The sequence below is a fragment of the Cnephaeus nilssonii genome (genome assembly GCF_951640355.1).
Source record: "Cnephaeus nilssonii genome assembly, chromosome: 3".
Taxonomy (NCBI): Eukaryota; Metazoa; Chordata; class Mammalia; order Chiroptera; family Vespertilionidae; genus Cnephaeus; species Cnephaeus nilssonii.
This window is the reverse complement of record NC_137074.1, coordinates 53,075,203-53,101,218: the sequence shown is the minus strand read 5'-3', so window position 1 is coordinate 53,101,218 and position 26,016 is coordinate 53,075,203. Positions and strand designations below refer to the sequence as shown.

The window sequence follows — 26,016 nt, the reverse complement described above, 5'->3', positions numbered from 1 at the left end:
TTTTATTGAATTTTTTACAGAGAGGAAGGGAGAGGGATAGAGTTAGAAACATCAATGAGAGAGAAACATCGATCAGCTGCCGCCTACACACCCTCTACTGGGGATGTGCCTGCAACCAAGGTACATACCCTTGACCGGAATCAAACCCGGGACTCAGTCCACAGGCCGACGCTCTATCCAATGAGCCAAACCGGCCAGGGTTACATATGTATTTTTAAGAAGTGATGCAATTCTTGGCTGGCACCATGAGCAGAGCAATGTGAACAGTCTCTAGAAGCCGGAAAAGGCAAGGAAACAGATTCTCCGCTAGAACCTCCAGCTCTGCCAACACTTTGATTTTAGGTCTCAGAGATCCGTTTCAATTTTCTGACCTCCAGAACTGTAAGATAATATTTCTGTATTGTTTCAGCCCACTAAATTTGTGGTAACTTGCTACAGCAACAATAGGAAACTAATACACTTGCCCTACTAATACCATCAATACCAGGCCTGGACCATATGCCTCCTATTTGTGAAGTCCAGTTGCTTTTATTGCTCAAGATACGAGTATTGGTTTGGAACAACTGTTAACTGTGTCTGAGTAGAAATGCTTTTCCCTTTGGGCTATGAAGCTCCAGAACTAATCAATGGAAACTAAAGTTTGATCACTGGCTAATTGTCAATATAGGTAAAGAAAATACAGAAACATGCAATTCTGTCACTGGGATTTTAGATAATGGATTTCATAATATTGTATACCAATAATAACTTCAGCCCTGGCCGGTGTTGATCAGCAGTTAGAGTGTCAGCTTATGCACCAAATAGTCATGGGTCGATTCCCAGTCAAGGGCATGTACCTGGGTTGCAGGTTTGATTTCCAGCCACAGTCAGGGCACATGCAAGAGGCAACCAATTGATGTCTCTCTCACACATAGATGTTTCTCTCTACTCTCTCTCTCCCTCTCCCTTCCTTCCACTCTAAAGATCAATGGGGAAAATATCCTCAGGTGATGATTAAAATAATAATAATACTCCTACTAATAATAATAACAACTTCACTTGTGTGTTCTTTAACATGTTTTTAGAGGGGAAGCTTTAGGAAGGATATAAACCTGAGACAGGAAGAGCAATTTGGAATAGGGTATTTCACTGAAGGCTTGGCAACAATTAGAAATACAAAGATAATGTCCCAGAGATAAAGGAATACAAGGTAAACAGTAATAGAAAAAAGTTCTCATCTAAGATATAAGCAGTAATAGAGTGGTTAAATGATATGGGAGAAAAGATAGTAAGACACAGAAAACTAAACACCATGAAATGATACCAAGATCAGATCACTGCCTGGAGACCCGATTTCTCTATTTCATTAGTTTGAATTCGATCTTTAGCCTAATATACAACACAACCTCCAAATTTTCCTAACATTCTTTTTCCAATTCCTATGTAAAGCTCTTACAACTGAGCTGTGAGTTATAATCTAGTAAGAAAGCATAAGATTTCCAACAACTATGAACATACTTACTATCCACAGCTCCTATTCATCGTCTCCATTATTTAAGAAGACTTGTAATGTTCTATCAGTTTTCTACCTTCCCCCTGCCAGGTTAAATGTACGACACAGGAAACCCTTACTTACAACTGCACAGCGTGGCATTTTGGAAGTAATCCCATCTTCCTCTGTTGCCCCATTGGGTCCAGGTGCCTCTTTCCTCCTCTTTCTTGTGTTGACTTTGGCTGAACTCTGTGCATCCATCTTCTTTTAACCGGTCATAGAAAGTGAAAAAGAATCTTTTCTCATTGGGGGAGAAAAAAGTCTGTCACCAGTATTTCAGAGATGTTAACACAGATATACTCAGCAAAAGATCAATTTCATAGCACATATTTCCCAAAGAAGAGTCAATTGCATCTGGCAAAAACAAAGCTTCATAAACACAGGCTCCAGTAGAAACTCTAAATTGACTCTGTGGAACAATGGCCACAATTAATCACCTGACCTTGGAAATTATTCCCCTTGATCAATGAAGCCTGTATATTACCTACTAATTCTACATCCTGACTGCATGCAAAAGATTAGAATAACTTGGCTGAGAAAGTTAGTTATACAGCTTTAACACTACCCCTTAGGACACCTGGAGGTATGACTAATGCAAGGAAATGTAAAAGGTATGTCTTTGGTGCAGATGGGAGAAAGAGCCTTTTTTTTAAAGGATTGGCTATCACCAATTCCTGGTTTAACAAAGCATGGATTTCTTAACTCTGAATGCTCTGTAGACTTTAGACACCACTCCACCAGGGATCTATGGAAAATGTGGTGTAAGTGTATTGTATCTTTTAAATACCCTTCCTCTTCCTTCTTTAATATTCATTTTCCCTTCCTCTTTTAGAGTCTCAAGCACCTTAGATTTGCTCAGAGTCCCCAACTATTAGAACCCCAACCAGGTTTCTCCTTGCCCCAGGAAAAAAGTTATTACTGTCTCATTTTGCAAAGCGCTTCTAGCAACTAGCTATTATATAAAAGTTCTGAATGTTTGATATTTCATATTTAGATATTGGCTTGTGCTACCTCTCCAATTCCCAGCAAGGATCTGCCTTGGGTAACATAATTTACATAAACAAATTAATTTCTTGGCATTTATGAAATTTTAGGCATCAGCCAGAAATTGGGGATAGAGGAATTTTAATGATCAGCTGCCTTCTCTGCCCAAGATATGGCACAGTGAAAGATGGAAGAAAGATCCTCAGAGCAGAGGAGGAAAACAAAACAAGTGCCAGACAGAATGAGGACATTCTACTCTGCCTCACTGACTCCAATAAGCCCTCCTGAATAAGATGCTCATCTAAACAACAGCAATTGTGCCTTACTTTCTTTCCTCCAGCTAAATTCCAAGTGGCAATGTGACAAGATCTACAAGAAACCTGACCTAATTCTTAGAGAATGATGGTGACACCCTAACATCCTAAGTATTAGGCTGACATAAAAAAAAAAAAAAATAAGTGAGTCTAAAGTGAAAGATGAACACCACCCAGAAACTTCCTTTCATCACAAATGCAAATTAAAATGGAAGGATACTATGCATTTAACAAGTTTTTCCAGTGATGATAATCAGAGCTTTTCTTCATTATTGTTATTAAGTATTCTTTCAAAATATCCAGGTCAGTGTTGCTACTCCCACCTCACTGCTAACGATGCCTAATCAGTCCATTTAGTGACCATTTCTAACTTGCATATAACTAGCTTCTCTGTATCTGCTAAATTCTTCTCAGGGGTAAGCAGACAAAACCATTGGAGAAATGTAATCAGCAAAAAAAAAAAAAAGAAAAAGCAATGTAATCAGCAATCTGGTGACAGGAAGCTCAAGGTCAGGTAGTCAATAATATTAAGTATTGACTGTGTACAAGGTACTTTGACATAATTTTTTGAAGTAAAAACTGTTTTCTCAACAAGTTCTCAATCAAGGTGAGGAAACCACGTGTTTATGATATAAAAAAACTCTTTAGGATTCTAAAACCATTGGGGGAAAGTTTGTTGAGGAACAGGATATTTACACAGTTTCAAAGTATCTCTCTCCACAGATTACTTATTAATTACAAAGGGAAAGTTACCTTTTTAGTGAAAAAAATCTCTTAGCTGCCCTAGCCGGTTTGGCTCAGTGGATAGAGCGTCGGCTTGCAGACTGAAGGGTCCCAGGTTTGATTCCAGCCAAGGGCACATGCCCGAGTTGTGGGCTCTGTCCCCGGTAGGGGGTGTGCAGAAGGCAGTCAATCAATGGTTCTCATGATTGATGTTTCTCTCTCTCTCTCCCTCTCCATTCCTCTCTGAAACCAATAAAGAAATACAATTTTTAAAAAAATCCTTTAGCTAAGTGATCAAAGTTAATTAACATAACCAATAATGAATGCATCCTTGTGTGAGGCACTAAGGATACACTACCTGCCCAAAATGCATAACCTCTATGAATTTATGAGGAACAAGCAGACAAACCTTAATTAAAGGACAGTGTACAAAACAAGCCTGTGTTCTTCAAAAAATTTCAATCACGAAAACAATAAAAGGCTGAGGGACTTCTCAGGTTAAAAGAGAGCAAAGAGCCAGGCCAGTGTGGTTCAGTAGTTGAGTTTGGACCCATAAATCAAGAGGTCACTGGTTCAATTCCCAGTCAGTGCACATGCTCCGGTTGCATGGACATGCAGAGACGTGCAGGGGGCAGCTAATTGATGTTCATTTCTCTATCCTTGTCCCTTCCTCTCTCTAAAATTAAAAAAAAAAAAGAGAGAGAGAGAGAGACCAAACAACTGATAACTAAATGTAATGCAAAATTCTTAATTGGGGGAGAAATTGTTACAAAGAATAGTTACTAGGACAATAAATAAAATTTGAATATGAACTGTATATCAAATAATAGACATCAATGTTAAACTTCTCAGGTTTGATTTTACAGTGTGCTATGGAAAAGACTGTCCTTGTTTTTAGAGAGAAATGCTGAAGTATCTAGGGATAAAAGGTGATGATCTCTGCAACTTACCCTCAGCAAAAAAAGAAGAAAAATATGTATATCATATTACATTACTTATAAAATAGGTAAAGCAAATATGGCCAATGTTATCAATGTATGAATCTAGACAGGGCATAAAGGGGTTCATTTTAATATTCTTACAACTTTTCTATAGGCTTTACTTTTATTTCAAAATAAAAAGTTTAATTTTTAAAATGCTCTTTAACAATTTCTACAGATAGGCCCTCATATAAGATTTCTGTTATGAAATCTTTTTGCTGAGGGTAAGTGGCAGAGATCATGACCTTTTATCCCTAGATACGTCAGCATTTCTCTCTAAAAACAATTTCTGTTGGGGTCTCTAGAAACTGATTCCCTCTCCTTCCTGACTCTTTAAATCAGAATATATGAGGCATACATTCTAAGAAGTATGTCTAGTAATCTAAATATCTTGCAAGGAAGTTAACAGCAACAGTCATAATAATGGCTATCTTTTTTTTTAATACTTACCATATGCCAGACACTGTAATAGGCGATTAATACGCATATATACAGTTATTATTAGACCCAATTTACAAATGAGAAAACTAAGGATGAGGGAAGTTAAGTAACCTAAGAGATCACACAGCTAGTAAGTAGAAGAGCCAGGCTTTAAATTCAGGCTTGTCTAATTCCAAAGTCCTTACCACTAGAATCTGCTATTTTCCAGAAAGCTAAGATTTTTAAAAAGAAGCTGTCTCATCATTACTGTTGCTTCTTTCTATCAAGAACATTCTCTCTACAGCATGGGTCCCTATGTGTTTTTTACACTTAAGTCAGGCCAGCCTAACTGAACCGTGGAATAAAAGGTCACAGTTACTTAAAGGTAAACAAGGTCCCAGGACCAATCAAATAGAACTGACGTGGCTACTGGCTCAGAGGTTGCCTGATGTGTCAGCTATAGCAGATCTTTCCTACTGGGTAGTTTTGTTAGGGTTTCCTGATAAGATTTCACCTTAAGCAATAAAGAATTCTTTAATATCTGCTCCTCCCTCTTCTGACATTACAAATAAGTAGTATTTTAAAGGCACCTGTATTTTTACAAACATTTTAAGGGTGTCATAATAAACAGAGGAGTAAATGCCATGTCATATTTTCATCAGTTATCCTATATTTAAAAAAGCCTAATATGCTAAGTGTTCAGTCGTCCATTCAACCAATCAAAGCATAATATGCTAATGATATGCTAAGGCCACTCAACCACTCGCTATGACATGCACTGACCACCAGGGGACAGATGCTCCAACCTGTAGGCTAGCTTGCTGCTAGGGTCCAGCCAATTGGAACTGAGCAACACGGGCCGGACATGCCCTGGAGCCCTCCTGCTGTCCCTTCCCAGCTAGCCAACCTCCCATGTCCCTCCCCGACCTCAATTGTGCACCAGTGGGGCCTCTTGGCCTGGCCTGCACCCTCTCGCAATCCAGGGCCCCTCGGGGGATGTCAGAGAGCTGGTTTCAGCCTGATCCTGCAGGCATAAAAGGCTAATATGCAAATCGACCGCTAAGGATGTCCAACTTGACAGCTTAGGCCCACTCCCTGCGAGCTCCCGGACTACGAGAGGGCGCAGGCTGGGCTGAGGGACACCCCCGAGTGCATGAATTTCATGCACCAGGCCTCTAGTTTTCTATAACTCCAAGTTAAAATTCCTTAATGTTTAATAGTAAACTATTTAATATGTCCAAAGGCATGTTTATAGGAACTTCTCAGAAGTCTTTGCTCTCTCTGTGTGTTGGGAGGAAGGATAACTTGTGCTTTGCTCTTTTGTTTGTTTTATTTTTTACTAGAGGCCCGTGCACAAATTTGACTTTTATGGGTGGGGTCCCTTGGCCTGGCCGGTGATGGGGGCTGATTGGGACCAATCGGGGCCACAGGAGTTTGGCCACCAGGGGGAGGGGCCGCTGGAGGCTGGCTGGCTGGGGGAAGGGGCCACAGGAGGTTGGCTAGCCAGCCCAATTGGGGCCATTGGGGCTGGTCAGCGGGGGGGAGGAGCCAAGGGAGCCTGGCCAAGGGGAGTGGGGGGGCCGCAGGAGATTGGCTGTGGGAGCACACTGACTATCAGGGGGCAGCTCCTGCATTGAGTGTCTGCCCCTGGTGATCAGTGTGCGTCACAGCAACCAGTCATTCTGATGTTCGGTTGATTTGCATATTAGCCTTTTATTATATAGGAAGATATTGTGGTAAAATATAAATAATATAAATTTGCTTTGCTTTTTAACTGCTTACTTCTTGAAGTATTGAACCATCTTGTCATATGATTCAACTTAACCAGCCAAACACTGGTGAATATCATTATACTATACTAGAGGCCTGATGCATGAAATTCGTGCAAGAATAGGCCCTTGCAGCCCCGGGGCAGCCCCGGCTGCCTCAGCCCTTGCAGTGCCAGCTGCCTCTCGGCCCTGCGGCTCTGTCCCCCATCCAATGGTCGTTCCAGAAGGTCATTCCAGAAGGTCATTACACTGTCTGGTCTAATTAGCATATTAGCTCTTTATTATATAGGATAAGCAAAGGCTTTCCTACCAAGAGTTAAATACTGCCAGCATGGTTTTAAAGATATTTGAAAGCCAAACTAAAATCTGGGCTTGCTAGATCTTGTGACACTGGATCTATTCCACTAGATTAAAAAATCATACAAAAATATAAAATATCACAATGAGGACTCGAGGCAACAGAAAGGAGTTATCTGACTAGCTTGTCTGACTAGCTATTTAAAGCTAGAGTAAAATTCAAACAGAAGAAAATCAGGGCAAACATATTATTAACATTACAACGGCCTTTAGTAAATAATAGTAATACTAGTATGTTTTATCTGTCTTTCAGTTAAGTACATACATTCTTCAACAAAATCTCTCCATTTGCCTTATATAAACACCTCTAACCAAATGTCTATAGCAATATTAATCAATGTTTTCTATTTATGCTCCATTTTGAGAAATGTAAAACTCTTCAACATCACTCCATCAGCATAGTAGTGACTAAAAGTCAGATTACCTAAGTATGAATCCCATTTCTACCACTTACAAGCCATGAGAACTTGGACAAATTCTGAATCTGTCCAACCATTGGTTGCATCACTTAACAAATGAGGTTTAAATGGCATTATCCATGTAAAACCTCAGTTCAATGCCTGGCACACAGTAAGTGCTTATAAATATTAGCTACTATTATTATTTAGTAGTAGTAGTTATCATCTGCCTAAAGTCTTTGGTGTATCCGCTCTATCCAAATGATTTTGTCAAGTTTCCCACCTATGATTACTATTATAAAAAGTACACTCTGCCCTAGATGGTTTGGCTCAGTGGATAGAGCATCAGCCTGCGGACTGAAGGGTCTCAGGTTCAATTCCAGTCAAGGGCACATGCCCTGGTTGTGGGCTCGATCCCCCCCCAGTAGGGGGCATGCAGGAGGCAGCTGATCAATGATTCTCTCTCATCATTGATGTTTCTATCTCTCCTTCTCCCTTCCTCTCTGAAATCAATATATATATATATATATATATATATATATATATATATATATATATATATATATATTTAAGTACATTCTTAATGTTAAAGTGTGGTAAAATACGAAGTATGCTATATCTCTCCTATTCCTACCCCGACCCCATTTGAGAATCACTGATATAGCAAGAACTCTTCTAGAGTGTGTTGTTAAATTACGATGAAGAAACATTACTACGCCTACTCCTAACAGTGAGCACTTATAGAACACCTGTATGCCTAAACACTTTAAAAATATTAAAACTCTCTTAATATTCACAACCCTTTGACACAGGTATATTACTTCTATCACTATTTTACAGATGAGAAACTGAGGCACAAAAGATGAGATCAAACAGCTAGTAAGTGGTGAAGCTAGAGATCAAATATAAACAAAACAAAAAAATCAAATTTAGTCAGCCTGGCTGCAGACTACATACCCTTAACTACTATAGTATCCTCTCTAATAAAATGGTAATATGCAAATTAACCATCACTCCGCTACATAAGCCACGCCCACCAGCCAAGCCACGCCCACCAGCCAATCAGGGCGAGTGTGCAAATTAACCCCAATCCAAGATGGCTACAGCCACAGAGAGCAAGGTTTCCCAGGTAACAGAGCAAGCCAAGCTTTCCATAGCCGTTGCAGGCCTAAGCCTCCACTCAAGCTACAAAGTTTCAATTATAGAAGGTAAACAAATTCAAACAAATGGCTGCAGAATGGAGCTTGAGAGAGCAGGCCAGGGTTGCCGGCGGCAACAGGGGAAGCAAAGCTTTCCGCACACCCTGGCCAGGCTCACCCGCTTAAGGCTACAAAGTTTCAATTGTAGAAGGTGAATTAACTGCCACAGAAATGGCTGCCGCCCCAGGCTACAAAGTTTCAATTGTAGAAGGAAAATAAATTCCAGATACCAGGGCCTCCACTTGGGTTGCCAGGGGGCGTGGCCCGCCTGCAAACCACCACAGGCCCCTCGCTCAGGCCGCCCCACACCCCAAGGGAACCCCACCCTTATCTGTGACACCCTTCAGGGAAAACCAGCTGGCCCCCACCCGTGCACCAGGCCTCTATCCTATCTAATAAAAGAGTAATATACAGATTGAGCATCACTGCAACACACAATATAGCTGCCCCCATGTGGTCAAAGATCCTGCCCCCATGTGGACACAAGATGGCCACCACAAGATGGCCAGCAGGAGAGGGCAGTTGGGAGGCACCCGGCCTGCAAGGGAGGGCAGTTGAGAGGGACCAGGCTTGCAAGGGAGGGCAGTTGGAGGTGACCAACCCTGCAGGAGAGGGCAGTTAGGGGTGACCAGGCTGGCAGAGGAGGGAAGTTGGGGGCAAACAGGCTGGCAGGGGAGCAGTTAAGCATCAACCAGGCTGGCAGCGGAGTGGTTAGGGGGTGATCAGGCTGGCAGGCAGAAGCGGTTAGGGGCAATCAGGAAGGCAGGCAGGCAAGCAGTTGGGAGCCAGCAGTCCTGGATTGTGAGAGGGATGTCCGACTGCCCGTTTAAGGGCAGTCAGACATTCCTCCAGGAGTCCCAGATTGGAGAGGATACAGGCTGGGCTGAGGGACAACCCCCCGCCGTGCACGAATTTCGTGCACCGGGCTTCTAGTATGATATAATACAAGAAGGTACCTGATAATTATCTCTAAATATGTGAATGCCTGTCATGTTGGATAGGGCAGACACTTACTCTGTGCAAGTCCAGACAATAGAATATGCATCACTGGTTGGAAAAATGCAGAGATACAAATTTTAATTAAACAAAAACCTTTTTAGGAACAAGAGTTATCTGGAAAAGGACTAGGTGATCTCAAGGAGACATTTTTCATTTTGGCATATCAGGACATTCAAGCAGAGGTTGTACAGAAATACACATATTGGTGGTAAGTGGTAAGAGAAGGAGACTTGACTTGGGGTGGTAAACACACAATATAATATACAAATGATGTATTACAGAATTATATACCTGAAACCTTGTAATTTTACTAACCAATGTCACCCCAATAAATTCAATTTTAAAAAGGAATACATTTAGCCCTGGCTGGGTGCCTCAGTTGGTTGGAGTGTTGTCTCATATACCAACAGGTTGTGGGTTCAATTCCCAGTCAGGGCACATACCTAGGTTGTAGGGTTGATCCCCAGTCAGGGCACATAGAGGAGACAATAGATCGATGTTTCTCTCTCCCTTCCTCTCTCTCTAAAATATCAATAAAAACATATTCTCAGGTGAGGATTAAAAAAACACATTTATTCATCTTGTTGGTCATAATCCTGTTAAAGTACAATTTGGTTGATCATTTTGTTTGTACCAACCTGTTTAAAAATTTTTTTCAAATCTTGACTACCATCTATCATATTCACTATTTATCACAATTGTATATAATCTATAAACTTGAAAGGCATGGTTTTTATATCTCCATACAAGTCACTGCTGAAAGTACTGATCAGGATAGATGTCTATCATAACACACCAATGTGACAATTCACTAGAACCCTCTTTTCTCATTGAGATCCACCCTTAATATTCTTTTTAAAATATATATACATATACACTGAGTGGCCAGATTATTATGATCTCTGAACGCATAATAACCTGGCCACTCGGTGTGTGTATATACATATGTATATTAGAGGCCCGGTGCATGAATTTGTGCATGGGTGGGGTCCAGCCAGCCTGGCCAGGGGAACGGGACATGGGCGGTTGGCTGGCCTACCTGCTGGTCGAACTCCTGGTCGAGGGGACAATTTGCACATTAGCCTTTTATTATATAGGCTATACACTGAGTGGGCAGATTATTATGTGTTCAGAGATCATAATAATCTGGCCACTTAGTGTATTTCTTAATTGATTTCAGAGAAGAAGGGAGAGGGAGAGATAAAAACATCAATGATGAGAGAAAATAATTGATCGGCTGCCTCCTGCATGCCCCCGGATCAAGCCTGCAAACCTGGCAAGTGCACTGACCGGGAATTGAACCATGACCTCCTGGTTTATAGGTTGATGCTCAACCACTGAGTGACACCAGCCAGGCCACCCTTAATACTCTAAAAAACAGAATAGAGAATATATTTAGACTTCTTAATGAGTTAGGGCTGTGGTCGGCAAACTGCGGCTCACGAGCCACATGCGGCTCTTTGGCCCTTTGAGTGTGGCTCTTCCACAAAATACCACGGCCTGGGCGAGTCTATTTTGAAGAAGTGGCGTTAGAAGAAGTTTAAGTTTAAAAAATTTGGCTCTCAAAAGAAATTTCAATCATTGTACTGTTGATATTTGGCTCTGTTGACTAATGAGTTTGCCGACCACTGAGTTAGGGTATTCAATCTGATGTAAACCTGATTCACTGTACAAATTTGACTCACATGTCTCTATCACTATCCTAAAGATTATTATGATAATATCAATGATAATAAGTATAGCTAATACTTACAGAGAATGTCCTATGTGCCAGGAAGTTATAAACCTTTAGCATATATTAAATAACAGCCCTCACAACAATTTGATGAGGTAAGTAGTATATTATCCCTTTTTTGCCAATGAGGAAATTGAGGCACAGCGAGGTTAAATGACTTGCCTAAGGTCACACACCAGGGATAGGGCAAAAACAGATTTGAACCCAGGCATTCTGGCTCTAATGTCTGTGTACTTAACATTATGCTGCCTAGTAATAATATGGTCACCCATGAATTTAATCAAAATCACTTATTTGAACTCTGATCATGTGCTACACTGTGCCAAGCAGATTCTGATCAGGAATTTTATTAAAATGTCACACAAATAGTCCTGGCTGATGTAGATCAATGGTGAGAGGACTGGCTCATGCACTGAGAGATCTTGGATTAGATTCCTGGTCAAGGGCATTTACCTGACTTGCAGGTTCAATCCCTAGTCCCGGTCAGGGGGTATGCAGAAGGCAACCAATCCATGTGTGTCCCTCACATTGATGTTTCTCGCTCTCTCTCTCCCCCTGCCTCCCTCCTTTTCACTCTCTCTAAAAATCAATGAAAAAAATACCATCAAGTGAGGATTAACAACAGAAAAAAAAAATGACACCAAGTATTTGAACAGCTGTTAGGGTCAGAAACAGTATACGCAAAGGACTTAGCACAGAACGTAGTCCAATTTTAAGTATATGCTAGGTATCTAGGGATAGCAATAATAACAACAAATAATGATCACTATTAATTGAGTACCTCTTTTTTTCAGAACTTTAAGAGTGTGTCTCTTGTATACTTTCTACATTGGACTCTTTGGAAAGCTATTTTAAGTCCTGAGGCAGCTTTGGCCTTGCTTATTGTCCTTGCTTGACCTAATGAGGCTAACTGGTCCCTGTTCTCTTTATAAGATCCTTTATTTGTATTTGCAAACTCCACAGTTGGATATTATTACATACTAGAGGCCCGGTGCATGAAAATTCATGCACTGGAGGGGGGGTCCTCAACCCGGGCTGCCCCCTCTCACAGTCCGGGAGCCCTCAGGGTTGGGAGGCGACCTGGCGATCAGGGGAAGGTGATGCTCCCATCACACCTCTGCTGCTGCTGGCAGCACAAGCCTTGGCCGGCCCTGGTTACCTGAGTCTTGGGCGGCCCTGGGCAGCTGGGCAGCCGCCATTCAAGGCTTGCCTGCACCTCAGGCCAGCCCTGGGTGGCTGGGGGGCCAAAGGGACTGGGGTACTCTGGAGGCAGGCACGCGGCAAGGCTGGGCCCCTGCCGCCCTGGTGGGGCTGAGGGGACTGGGTGCTGCCATCCTGTGTCTGTGGGCGCTGCCATCTTTGTGAGGGTGTGACAGTCAATTAGCATATTCCCTCTTTATTAGATAGGATTATGCATTAGACATGCAATATCACACAGATATCTCAGCAATAATTAGACAGTAGGAAGTCAGTTTTTCAAAGAAACATTAGTTTCAACTCTAAAATTCTTTTTTTCTTTAGTAAGTTCAAGTCAATAGATAAAAACCTTAATGTTCTTTTATTGTGGAGATGAGCAAACCTGGCTGCTTTTGGGTTTGGTAAACTCTATCTGGCTATTTTTCAAGCATTATATGGCTGACAACTCTTCAAGTGTATTCTGCCAAATGCCTTCTTCCCGTAACCTCTAAGCGTGTGGCTATTTCAAAGGCAATTAAAACCACAAATTTCTGATTTATTCATACTTAACTGATCAAAGTTGCTGCATTTGTCTGGGTCAACACTTACAGGTTCTGATTTCTGTTTCTTTGACCCAGGAAACCTGGAGAGGTTGACAGCAACCAGCTTTTAGAGAAGAAACCAAACTGGTTGCCTGGGTCTGGGAAGCAGCTAGGTCACATCTGTCCTTCAGACAATATTTAAAATTACTTTTCTCCCTTTGAATTCTATGGCAAGCGTAAAGAAAAAGAAGTGCTTCCAAATCTCTCTTGGCTGATATCAGACTGAAATGGAAGGAATCCCAGAACCTCTCGATGGGAGGGGTTGGTGGGAGGGGCAGCAATCTGGTTGGAAGGGTGGAAGGGTAGGAGTCTTGTCCTGATGCCCAGTTTACCAGTACACAGCACTTTACATAAGTCTGAGAAAACATCAACTGTTCGTATCAAGAAAAGGGCAGTAGTAGCCCTAACCGGTTTGGCTCAGTGGATAGAGCGTCGGCCTTCGGAATGAAGGGTCCCAAGTTCGATTCCAGTCAAGGGCATGTACCTTGGTTGCGGGCACATACCCAGTAGGGAGTGTGCAGGAGGCAGCTGATCGATGTTTCTCTCTCATCGATGTTTCTAGCTCTCTGTCCCTCTCCCTTCCTCTCTGTAAAAAAACAATAAAAAATATTAAAAAAAATAAAAATACAACTCGAAAAGAAGGAAGGAAGGAAGGAAGGAAGGAAGGAAGGAAGGAAGGAAGGAAGGAAGGAAGGAAGGAAGGAAGGAAGGAAGGAAGGAAGGAAGGAAGAAAAGGGCAGTGGTAATGGGAAGGGGAAGGTGGAATATGGTAGTAAAGGAGATTCTTGGTTCTCCTTCCAAGCCACTCCTTAGTACTGCTTCTGACCTGACACCACCATAACTTGGGGCTGGAGTTTCCAGAAGCAAAAGGAACCACTAAAATACTGGCTAGGCAAAGAGCAACAATAAAAGTCAGATCTCTGCTAAAGGGACATGAACATCAAGCATGCCAAACTCACAGGCTGGTTAAATGCCCAGGTTATTTTGCTGTGATCCATTTTTTTCCTGGCAACTTCAAAAAAAAAAAGTTTTTATTGATTTTAGGAGAGGAAGGGAGAGGGAGAAAGAAACATCAATGTGAGAGAGAAACATGGATCAGCAGCCTCTCACATGCACCCCAACCAGGGATCGAACCCGCAACCTGGGTATATGCTCTAACTGGGAACTGAACTGGCAACCTTTCGGTGCACAGGACAAAGCTCAACCAACTGAGCCGCACCAGCCAGGACTTCCTGGCAACTTGTTATAAGATTGGCTCTCCTCCCCAAAATGACAGAGCATCATGTGAATATGCATAAAGGACATTCATTCTGAAAATATTCCCCAGAAGGCTGTCTCCTAGAAAGGCAGGTTGAAAAATTCAGTATATTTATTTATTTATTTATGTTGGCTGCCTATTGCATGGTACAGGATGGAGTGATCTTATCTGAAAAGATAGGAGGCGGCCTTGGAATGTCATAAAAATCAACACTGTGCAGACATTGGTCAGTTTACAAACCAGTTTCAAACTAATATTTAAAAGATGTACCTCCCCCCTTTCACTTGCAGAAGAGACCCACAGAGGACAAAGTTTAAATTTATAGAAGGGAAACACTTAAGACATCTGTTTATCTGCAACCACTGAGTTTCATCACATTAATAGGTTATAACTTCCAAAGAAAAATATCCTCTTTTTTAAATAGAAGCAAGTGTGGTAGGCAGACTTTAATATGGCCCCGAGACTCCTGGTTCTATATTCCTGGTATTCACGCCCTTGTGCAATCTGCTCCCGTGTGTGTGCATAGCACCTGTGGCTTGCTTTTCACTGGCAGATGACTCAGGAACTCCAGGGGCTTGTTTTGGTTTGGGCCAGAGTAGAAAGAGTAGAAAGAAGGGTAAGGCAGTGATAGGTGATGGGAGTTAGTCCAATCAGAGTGAATCTCAGGACTCACCAGATGGGAATGCTTGGACAAAGTTTATCACTTCTTTGTAGATTTGAATCTGGAGACATGGCTCTAGGAACAGTCTAGTGGCAATCTAGTGGCCAACCTATAATCAGGCGAGCCTTTTTCAAAATAGTCAAGAGAGAAAGCAAAGCTGATGAGAAAAGTGAGACCCTGAACTAATTGTGCCAACCAATACATTCCCCTTTTTGCTTAAGTCAGTTAAGCTGGGTTTCTTATCACTTGGAACCACAAAGATCATAACTGCAATATGTAGTAATGATTCCTGGAACACAGTAGACACTCAATAACTATTTAAATAAATATAGTAAGTATAGAAAACTGCTTTGAAATTTTGAAAGGCACTACATACATTACTGGGGGGTTTTTATTGAAGTGACTGGTTCACAAAACTATTTAAGTTTCAAGTGTAAAATTCAATAATACTTTAAACAATAAAAATGGTGTAACAAAGATCTCATCTTCTCAAAAGTTTATTTCCTTGTCTGCTTACACTACTCCTTATCTGCTTCATACGATTCTTCAGTTTTCTAAAGATGACTTTTGTATCTTACATTGTATATTACATTTACTTTAAACTGAACATTACACATTAGACTTAAACTGAAGTCTTAAGGGCCTTTGATTTAGAACAAACACAGCTGATACTTTTGGGTTTTAATGTACAACACTTCTTTATTTTATCTACTCTCTTAGGATAGTGGTTGGCAAACTCATTAGTCAACAGAGCCAAATATCAACAGTACAACGATTGAAATGTCTTTTGAGAGCCAAATTTTTTAAACTTAAACTTCTTCTGACGCCACTTCTTCAAAATAGACTCACCCAGGCCGTGGTATTTTGTGGAAGAGCCACACTCAAGGAGCCAAAGAGCTGCATGTGGCTCGTGAGCCGCAGTTTGCCGACCACTGTCTTAGGAGGTGAAAACAAAAGGTCACAGACATTGCATAACACTAAGCCTAAAAAAATTTAGAAATTATAGAGATTAACTCTCACACCTTTACTCTGGAACTAATACTAATTTTTAAACTTTAAGTCAAAATTTAAAGTCTATAGGTCTCTCAAGTTTTTTTCATTTTTCACTGGCTCTCTTAGACCCGTGGTCGGCAAACTGCGGCTTGCAAGCCACATGCGGCTCTTTGGCCCCTTGAGTGTGGCTCTTCCACAAAATAACCATGGCCTGGGCGAGTCTATTTTGAAGAAGTGGCGTTAGAAGAAGTTTAAGTTTAAAAAATTTGGCTCTCAAAAGAAATTTCAATTGTTGTACTGTTGATATTTGGCTCTGTTGACTAATGAGTTTGCCAACCACTGTCTTAGACCATCCCCATGTTCCCTCACATCTACTAACTTATGCACCACAAAAGCATATAGAATAATTTAATAATTAGTGCCCAAATTGAGAGAAAAAATTACCCTCAGTTTCCCTAAAGTTCCAATATATGCCTGCTGGGGCACACTAACTTTTCTACTGAGAAATGGTAGTGGGAGAATGAGGACATACTGAGGATAATAAATACATGTTGGCTTTTTATTCATTACTAGAGGCCCGGTGCACGAAATTCGTGCACGGGGGGGGGGGGTGTCCCTCAGCCAGCCTGCACCCTCTCCATTCCAGGACCCCTTGGGGGGTGTCCGACTGCAGGGATCGGGCCTAAATCAGCAGTCGGACATACCTCTCGCAACCCGGGACCACTGGCTTCTAACCACTCACCTGCCTGCCTGCCTGATTGCCCCTAACCACTCTGCCTGCCTGCCTGCCTGGTTGCCCCTAACTGTCCTCCCCTGCCAGCCTGGTTGCCCCTAACTGCTCTCCCCTGCCAGCCTGGTCACCACTAATCGCCTCTGCCTTGGCCCCCGCCACTGTGGCTTTGTCCAGAAGGACGTCTGGAAGGATGTCTGGTCTAATTAGCATATTACCCTTTTATTAGTATAGATACTGAAACTTAGCTGTACCTAAAAACCATAGCACCTTTACAATATTCACAACTGCCCAGTAACTACTGAATACCTCCAACCATGAGGATCATACTTCCCAAACTCTACATTTATGATAACTGCACCTTTTTGTAATCAACCAACACCATTCAAGTAACGGTGCAGTGATAGCCCTGAAAATGGAGATGGCTTTATATATCTACATTCGAGAGGGGTAAAATACATATACATACAGTCTGGCTTAATAGCAGTTTGTCCAGCAGGCAATGAGGTTGGGAAAAGAAGGCACCTCCTCAAAGCCAATACAGTACAAAATCAAAATGGGGGTGAGGAGCAGGGAATTGCCTAATACTTAGCAAGTGGATCCTGGCCTCCAGCCATAGCACCCACATTAATTAAAGTGAGATGAGTCAGAATGGAAGTAGTTAGAGATAGAATACAGAGCCTCTCTCATGAGTCTATTAGGGTAAGACCAATTTCCTGTTCCCTTAGCGGTTTATCCTCCAAAAAAGTTTCGTTGTCAAAAGACGCTATATTAAAAGAGAGACAAAAGAAGCTAGCAGTTAGAATGCAGCATTTATAAGGCTTGATCTTTCCAACACTGCTACCTATTCAGTCCCTAGTAAGTCACCTTATCTTAGTCACTCAAACTCAAACTCCCATTCAAGCAGATTCTAAATATGGACATAACTGCCCACACCACCAACAACAACCATCCTGCCTATTAAGTGAATTAGTGCTCCAAATTATTTTCAAGATTCAGAATGCAGTACTGTGCCTGTGATTTTTACTCACAAAATCTGGCTGCATTTCTGCTGACTCACCTTCCAGTACACACTACTTCTTTTATTCTTCAGTGTTCCAATAGATGTTGCTTGGATGCATCATCTTTGCTACTAAGGAAGTAGAGAATAAATAGAAATGTGTGTGAGAGGAGACGGGGTGAGGTGAGAAGATACTGAGGATAAATCCAGTTAAGTGTTTTTCCAATATGAATGTTCTGAAGGAGACAAAATCTGGGCACTGACATGCATATGCTTACGTTTTAAAGATGAAAGGCTCCCATAAGTGCAGTTTTAGGGACTCCAACCCAACCCCCTCCATTCTACCTCCTTATTTTAAAATATATATATATTTTTTTTTTATTGATTTTTTTACAGAGAGGAAGGAGAGGGATAGAGAGTTAGAAACATCGATGAGAGAGAAACATCGATCAGCTGCTCCTGCACACCCCCTACTGGGGATGTGCCTGCAACCAAGGTACATGCCCTTGACCAGAATCGAACCTGGGACCCTTCAGTCTGCAGGCCAATGCTCTATCCACTGAGCCAAACCAGTTAGGGATCTACCTCCTTATTACTAACAGATCTAGTAAACACCCGAGGGTGAAAGAGGAGGTGGACTCTGCTTCTTAAAGTATGTAACAACCTAAATAGCAAGTTGCAATCACATATACCCTTCAAGTTTAAAAAAATCTAACTCAAATTTGACAGTACTACAGAGAACTAACTGCAAAAAAAGGAGACATACAGCCCAGCCGGGTGTAGCTCAGCAGTTGAGCATCTACCCAGGAACCAAGAGGTCACCAGTTTGATTCCCAGTCAGGGCATATGCCCAGGTTGTGGGCTCGATCCCCAGTGGGGGGCGTGCAGGAGGCAGCCAATCAATGATTTTCTCTCATCATTGATGTTTCTCTCTCTCTCCCTCTCCCTTCTTCTCTGAAATCAATAAAAATACATTTTTTTTAAAAAAGAGAGAGACATACATTTTTCCTTTGCATTCTATTCCTGCTTCCCCCATCTCTGGCCCTACATTATCTTCCTCAGTTAAACCTTATGCTCAGTTCCAAAGCTGGGTAAGTATACTTCATATTTGGGATCTTTACCAACTTTTACCATTGTAAAGCTTAACGAAGTGGTGCTCTAAGAGGCAAGTTCTGTGAACTCATAGGTTAAAGTACATCTAAAACTCTTGGCACTAATCACGTCACCTGCTATACATTCAGCCTTCCCACAGATAGCAATGCAGTCACATTACCCCTTGTGTAAAGACCTTTGAAGTTTGAGGGAGAATATGTCTACACCCATAGTGCAGAGGAGGGACTGGATTCAAAAGCCAACTGATATCCTAGATCAGGGGTCAGCACACTATAGCTCACAGGCCAAAAATGGCCCACTACCTGTTTTTGTAATTAAAGTTTTATTGGATCATGCTCATTCACTGATATACTGTCTATGGTTGCTTGGGTGCTACAACTGCAAAGTTAAGTATTGCCACAGAAACTTTATGATCGTCAAAGCTTAAAGTTATACCTGGCCCTTTACTGAATAAGTGTGCCAACTCCTATCCTACTAGTAGATGAAGACAGGACCAGGTTTATCAATAATTTGGTAGCAAATTCTACTTAGATTATGCAACAGTTCTAAAATGGAGGGCACTGCTAGGAATAGTACGATTTCAAGAAATTGTACTGTAATTTTCTGGTACAGGATTACTTCAGTTTATGTCACTAACCTGTACATATCACCACACTATATAAAATAAGTCAAAGGTATGCGTGATTTGGTAAACTCTAAATGTAAAGGTAAATTTCACAACATGACCTTTTAAGCAGAGCTCCATGTCTTCAATATTTGAGGCCAGAAAATTGCCACATCTAAGATTTCAGCTTTGAACTTAATCTCTTTTCTAATTTCTTCAGAGAAACCCTTATTCAACACTGAGTGGGCACTTACTCTGTGCCAGACCCTGGGTTAGCTCTGGAACAAAATAAAGCTTATACTTTGGCCTGGTAGCACAATAGGATATTTAAGGAAAGAGATTATCCTAAAAATCACAAGGGACACTTGTAATAATTGTTACAGTTGAATGATGTTGCTCTGCCACTGCTCTAGAAGATTCGGTGAGTAAACCCTGTTTAGATTGTGCTCTGTCTAAAGTGGGTTATGGAATTTATATCTTTAAGACAAGGTCTATGATAGATTCAGGGAGTCTGGGATTTGTACCCCCCAAAATTATGTATTTATTTTAACTAACCTCTGACAAATTCACCATTTCCTTCAACTATGAACATAAGCTACAACTGTAATAAAGACTTAATAGAATAACAGGCTTTGTACCAATAGAAATAATAGATATATTTTTATATCATGTTATACTTATTACATGATCATTTAAAAATTATTATAGTTATAAGACCCACTAATAGATAGCAAACATTATATTAATAAAAAGCACATAAGTGCTATATCACTTATGTGCAAAACATAAAAATATTTTGATAACTATATTTCAACATTTGTTTTCCTTAAAATTCTATTTATTTTATTTTTTGCATATTAAAATTATTCCAAAAAGGTAGTCCACAAGATCTCACCATACTGCCAAAGGAGTTCATGACACAAAGAAGTTAAAACTTCTGCCAAAAAATAAACAAATATAATCACATCTAAAGTAATTCTCTATAGATTTAAAAAACTGCCTATTTTCTGTTAAGTTCTATACACTCATTTTTTTTCCCTAATATATAGCAAAGACAAATGTCACTATTTTAAGCAGCTTTCGCTATAAAACTGGTTTGCAAATAGTTGTGAATGTGACATAACAGCCTAGCAGATCCATGGGTTCCACTGGCTTTATTGGTAGTAATTATAGTCCAAACATAGCAAGCTTCAAACTAATATAATGTTCAACTTTCAATAAGAGAGAGAGAAAAAAGACCCAAAAAAAAAAAAGCAATCAAACTTCAAACACATGTCTAAGTACCCATTTGACAGGGATATTGTGAAAAGGGAAGTTTAGGACTAGCAAAAGTAAGGTTTAAGCTTAGGAAAGAGAAGGTGCTGGAAGTCACCTTCTGAGCAGATAAGCAGGAGGGTTGAGCCCTGACCGCTCACTCTCTCCTTTCTAAGTTACATTGTTTCTCTAATGTGGCTGATGTGATGATAAAGTAAAAAATAAAAAAGAAGCCACAATCTTGAGCAAAACAGAACTCTCACAGTCATCATTGATAATTAGAAAATACTCTGACTTTGGGTTTCTCTAACTGAAAAAATTCCCTCTAAAATCTTGACTTTTTAGAAAAATTTTATCTTTCAATTTTAGGGTTACACAAACATTGGTGTGACATATTTTTGTTTGATTCAGAAAGATGATTATCTCTATTTGTAGAAAAGCCAGATGACCTGGCTTCAGATCAGAGTTATGTAATAAATTATTATGCTTGCTTTTTCTATGAATATTTCATAAATTAATTATCACTGGGGGGGGGGGTAAGGGCTGGATGGAGGGGAGTATAAAGGGTAAAATGGGAGACATCTGCAATACTGTAAAAAATAAAATATATATATATTTTTAAAAAGAAATAAATAGAATAATAACAGAAAAAATTAATTCTCATCAGTGTTTAAAACATGGAGAAGTTACTCAACTACCCAAGGGAATCATGAATGGGGTCTGGTGGTTTACAAACTCCATGAGACTGTATACAGAATTTGGTGAGTATACATAGATTTCAGATTTTCAAAGGGCTGTTTAACCAGAACAGTGGTCGGCAAACCGCGGCTCGTGAGCCACATGCGGCTCTTTGGCCCCTTGAGTGTGGCTCTTCCACAAAATACCACGGCCTGGGAGAGTCTATTTTGAAGAAGTGGCGTCAGAAGAAGTTTAAGTTTAAAAAATTTGGCTCTCAAAAGAAATTTCAATCGTTGTACTGTTGATATTTGGCTCTGTTGACTAATGAGTTTGTCGACCACTGAACCAGAAGAACCATTATCTCTGCCACAGTTAGGAAATATAAAACAAGAGAAAGCAATAATTCTTCCCACAGTCACAGAGTGAGGCAATGTCAACAGAGAGAGTAACTGGAGACTTCTGAATCCAAGGCTCTATCTAAGATCATTCTCCTCAAGAGATCAAATCTCCAAATAGGAGCTCTCCAAGAAAAATGAAACCTCACCTATTTATGGAAGGAGAAACCATAAGCTGAAGAAGGAATAACGTTAAACCTTTATCAAGCAGGCCGTTATACTGGTTTTCAAAGGGAATTTGCAAAGCAGGGTATGTCAAAAAGAATAATTACATTCAGGAAGCACAAAGACCCCAGAGGCAGTGTTGCATTTTCCAAGCCTAAATGGTCAGTTCCCTTGAAGCATATATTCTGTTCTAGAAAGAAATTCTTCAGTAGTTCCTTTTAGTTATGTAGAATGTAAGCCAAGTAAACATCTAATATTCTAGAACAGTGGTCGGCAAACTCATTAATCAACAGAGCCAAATATCAACAGTACAACGACTGAAATTTCTTTTGAGAGCCAAATTTTTTTAAACTTAAACTTCTTCTAACGCCACTTCTTCAAAATAGACTCGCCCAGGCCATGGTTATTTTGTGGAAGAGCCACACTCAAGGGGCCAAAGAGCCACATGTGGCTCGCGAGCCGCAGTTTGCCAACCACGGTTCTAGAAAAATGTTTAACTTTCCACTTTTTTCAAAGTTAAACGAAGGCTATCCCTCACCATTCCCAACTCATTCCCATTCAAGAACCTTTCTGAGCTCGCTCCCCTATCACCAAGTGCATATGTGTGTGTATAGGAGGTGCTAAAATTAGCTCACGCTTCTTATATTAGATTTTTTAAAATTGGGTGGCACATCAATAGCACCTTCTACAAAGGACTGTAGAAAAGGAGGTGGTGTAACTCACTTTAGTTCATCTCATCTGCATCTCTAACAGCCCTCATGAAAGGGGATCAGTAGGAAAAAAAAACCACAGCTAAAACATCGTTTGAATAACCCCCTGCATAGCATCGTTGCCAGTCTTGGCCTCCAGTGTCCAAATCACTGAGCTGAAATGCTAAAGACATTAATGCCTCACCCCTGTGGCCTTGGTCACCACTGTTGACCTTCCAAGACTCATCCTTGCTTCTCCTTGACGGTCACCATCTGTTGGCCACTGATTACTGCACCAAATCCCATTCTCAACTAATATCTTTTTACTAGCAATTGTCTGCACTTGCAGAATCACTAACGATCAAGACTGAAGAGGGCCCTGAAGGTTGTATGTCCCTGCTCCCATTTTATTACTGGCAGAATGCCATCTGTCTCTATCTGCGATTCCCTTCTAAGCCTTGTCCCCGCCTGTCCCCAAGCTCTCCCTTCCTCAATGTCCACTGCTAGCCGTTTTCCCAGTGATAAACCCCCCTATCTTCACTGCCCCTGTCACTGTCACTGTCACGGTCCCTACTTCACTATGTGAGTTCCGGTTCTCACCACGGAGACCCTCCGTTTCAGTCCTCAGTCGTCACTAGTCACCTCAGTTCGGTCTGGGAAGCCTTCTCCAGGGAAGTCTGTCCAGCTTAGGGAGCCTGCGCCTCGGGAACAGAGCCCCTCTTCCCAGCCGCGTCTCTGTCCTTACAAACCACCCTAGAATGATGGCCTCTCAGACCTGAAAGGAAACCCAGAAATAATGGGGTCCAATGTTTCCAGGCTTTGTTACTACGTTTTCTTTCACATGCCTTACGGTCTACGAAATCCATTTTCCATCGCCACCTCATAGACACATAACTGAAACAAGTTGCATGCAATACTTACCCTTCTTTGTGAGCACAGTGAACATTTCTATTCTATTCTATTCTTTTTTTTTTTTTTAATGCAGGTGCCATCCACTAAATGGATTTCTCAACTCCATAACAGGCTGGAACCCCTCGTCTCGGGAACATTCCTCTAGTCCGAACTTCCCGTGCACGGAGGGGGAAGCCGGCTGCTCCTCCCTGTTCCCTGAGCCGGCTCAGGAGCGGAGTGCGTTCCCGGCCACGAGCTGGCCCGTAGAGTTCAACTCGGGGCGGCAGGGTAAGTCCCTGACCGGTGTCCTTTCCACCCAAGACCTGCTCTGCCCAGTCACGGCCACGCAGTCACACCCGCGCCCACACACAGCCCTGCGGGGTTACCATCTCGTCAGGGGCCCCTCTCTTCTCCAAGTCGGCCCCTCAAAGTTCCTGCCCCTCCGTCGGCCTCTCTCCACGGCCGCTGCTTCGTGCTCCCTTCAAAGTATCGTCCCCGTCCCCATCCATCGACCGGTCTCCTCGGGATGACCGGCCCCTGGTCGCAGCCCCCGCCGCGCCCTGGGGTCACGGTCCCCTCGCAACCTCTGCGTCGTGCGCGCGGAGGTCGGGGTCCCTGTGCATTCACTGCTCCTGGGTCGCAGCCCCCTCGCGGGCGGCCCCCTCCCGGCCGCGGCGCCCTCGCTGTCACGGCCCCGGGTCACAGCAGCCTCCAGCCCCGGCCGCCCGCTCCCTCGCTGTCACTGCCCCCTCCTCTCCGCTCCCGCGGCCCCAGCCCGACAGGCTCTGCCCTCACACAGAGCCGCACGGTCTGCACACACCGGGCGCCCACCTGCAGCTCACGGCCCCTCGGCCCCCGTCCCGTCGGATTCCTCCCGGGCGCAGCTTCACGGACGAGGGAAGTTGAGGAGGTGGTGGGGAGACGCCCGGGAAAGGCACCTGACGGAACAGCCGGCCGGAAATCCCGCCCACCGCCCGCCCACTTGTCAATCCGAACACCGCTTTTCCCTGAAAAAACCCGACCCCTGACGCACTAGTTCCGCCTCCAAGGAGGCCCCCGGACGGAGTGACCGACGGGAAACGCCAGACGGACGGTGAGCTGGCGGAGGGTCAGGGTCGGCGCGGGACGGCGGTAGGCGGTGGCCTCCCGTCCTGAGATGCCCGGGGAGCGTCACGCGGCTCCCGGCAGTCCGTGTGGAGCAGCGCCACCCCGCAGCCCGGGCTCCCTCCGGCGGACCGTCCCGATCCTTCCCTCTGTCCGCGGCGCCGGGCGCGGGGTGCCGCACACTCGCACCAGGGCGTTCACCGTGCAGATGGCCGCGGCGCCTTCCGCCGAAGACCCGCCCGGTCCGCCCGGCTCCACCACCGCCTCCTGTTCCCTACCGGCTGCTGCAGAGAACCGAGGTCCGCCCGCCGAGTCCCGTAAAAACCTGTGGCTGGCTCCAAACCCTCTCCCCTGAGCAGTGAGCACCTCACATAGTGAATACACTGAATCCTGTTATTTCTACCAAAAAAAGACCCGTAGGAATCCACTGAGGGCTAGTTGGGGAGCGTGTGGAAGAAAGGGGGGTTTCATGGACAGTAACCTCACAGAGGGATCTGGTCATAAATTCCTGAGTAGGTCATGGTGGGCAGTCATCCCCAGGCACAGAACATTTTTAGTAAAAGGCTTATTTTTACCGTCGCAAGTCCTGTCCTTTGTTTCTGTGCATCTAAGGCTGACACACCTCAGACCCCTACTAAAACGTGACCACCCCCAAGAGTTAGTTTATCCTGTAATTGGACCCCCAGCTTGCTTTCTCCCACCTTCCTGTGATCTTCCTTCTGTTCCCTCCATAATCTCAAAGGCATAAAAGCTGCAAACTGTTACTGTGAATAGCATTTGAGATCTTGCTTCCCAACATATGCTGTAGGTTTAGCTCAAATAAACTCATAAAAATTCTCTACTGGTTTGGATTGACTGGTTTGGTCAATAAGCAGATTTGAGGGAGTCCACTGGTAGAAAATCACATTGCAGGGTGTTCTTCGCTAGAATAAACCTTTGAATGGGTCCCTTTAGATTCTATAGATGTAGGTAAGGCAAGTAGATACCCAATGTTACCGGGGAAATATATAAAACAACTTTTTATTACAGTTTATTCTTTTTTATTTTTGTCTACATGCTTAAAAGTGGCTAAGAAGAAAGAGGTGGGTGAACTTACGCATCTGCTGAGAAGCCTCCGGGAGAAAAGGGATTTAAATTGCGACCCTTTCTCTTTTGAGTTTCAAACAGTTATTTGAACAAGGCTCTGTTAAACAAAGACTTAAATGAATTGTTGTTCTTGTTTTTTGAAAAAGGTTTTATTTAGCCAAAAAGACCAGTCTTGGGGCTTGAAATCCAAACTACCAGCAGCATACAT

The 26,016-nt window shown here is 42.6% G+C and overlaps 1 protein-coding gene across 5 annotated transcripts in view; it reads right to left on the bottom strand.

The window, feature by feature from the left end:
• The window catches only part of PCYT1A (phosphate cytidylyltransferase 1A, choline), a 59,084-nt gene extending 34,504 nt beyond the window's left edge, over nucleotides 1-24,580 (bottom strand). Inside the window, exons 1-3 of one of the 5 annotated variants that reach the window (XM_079764305.1) lie at nucleotides 24,450-24,514; nucleotides 17,890-17,961; nucleotides 1,616-1,735 (exon numbers count right to left, since the gene is read on the bottom strand). In XM_079764305.1, coding sequence (XP_079620431.1) covers nucleotides 1,616-1,732 — 117 coding nt within the window. In that variant the 5' untranslated portion in view covers nucleotides 1,733-1,735; nucleotides 17,890-17,961; nucleotides 24,450-24,514. Of the gene's footprint in view, nucleotides 1-1,615; nucleotides 1,736-17,889; nucleotides 17,962-23,648; nucleotides 24,078-24,449 lie in introns of those variants that run through there. The other 4 variants (XM_079764304.1, XM_079764306.1, XM_079764307.1 and 1 more) reach the window with 4 other exon arrangements.
• Between the last annotated feature and the right edge of the window lie 1,436 nt (nucleotides 24,581-26,016).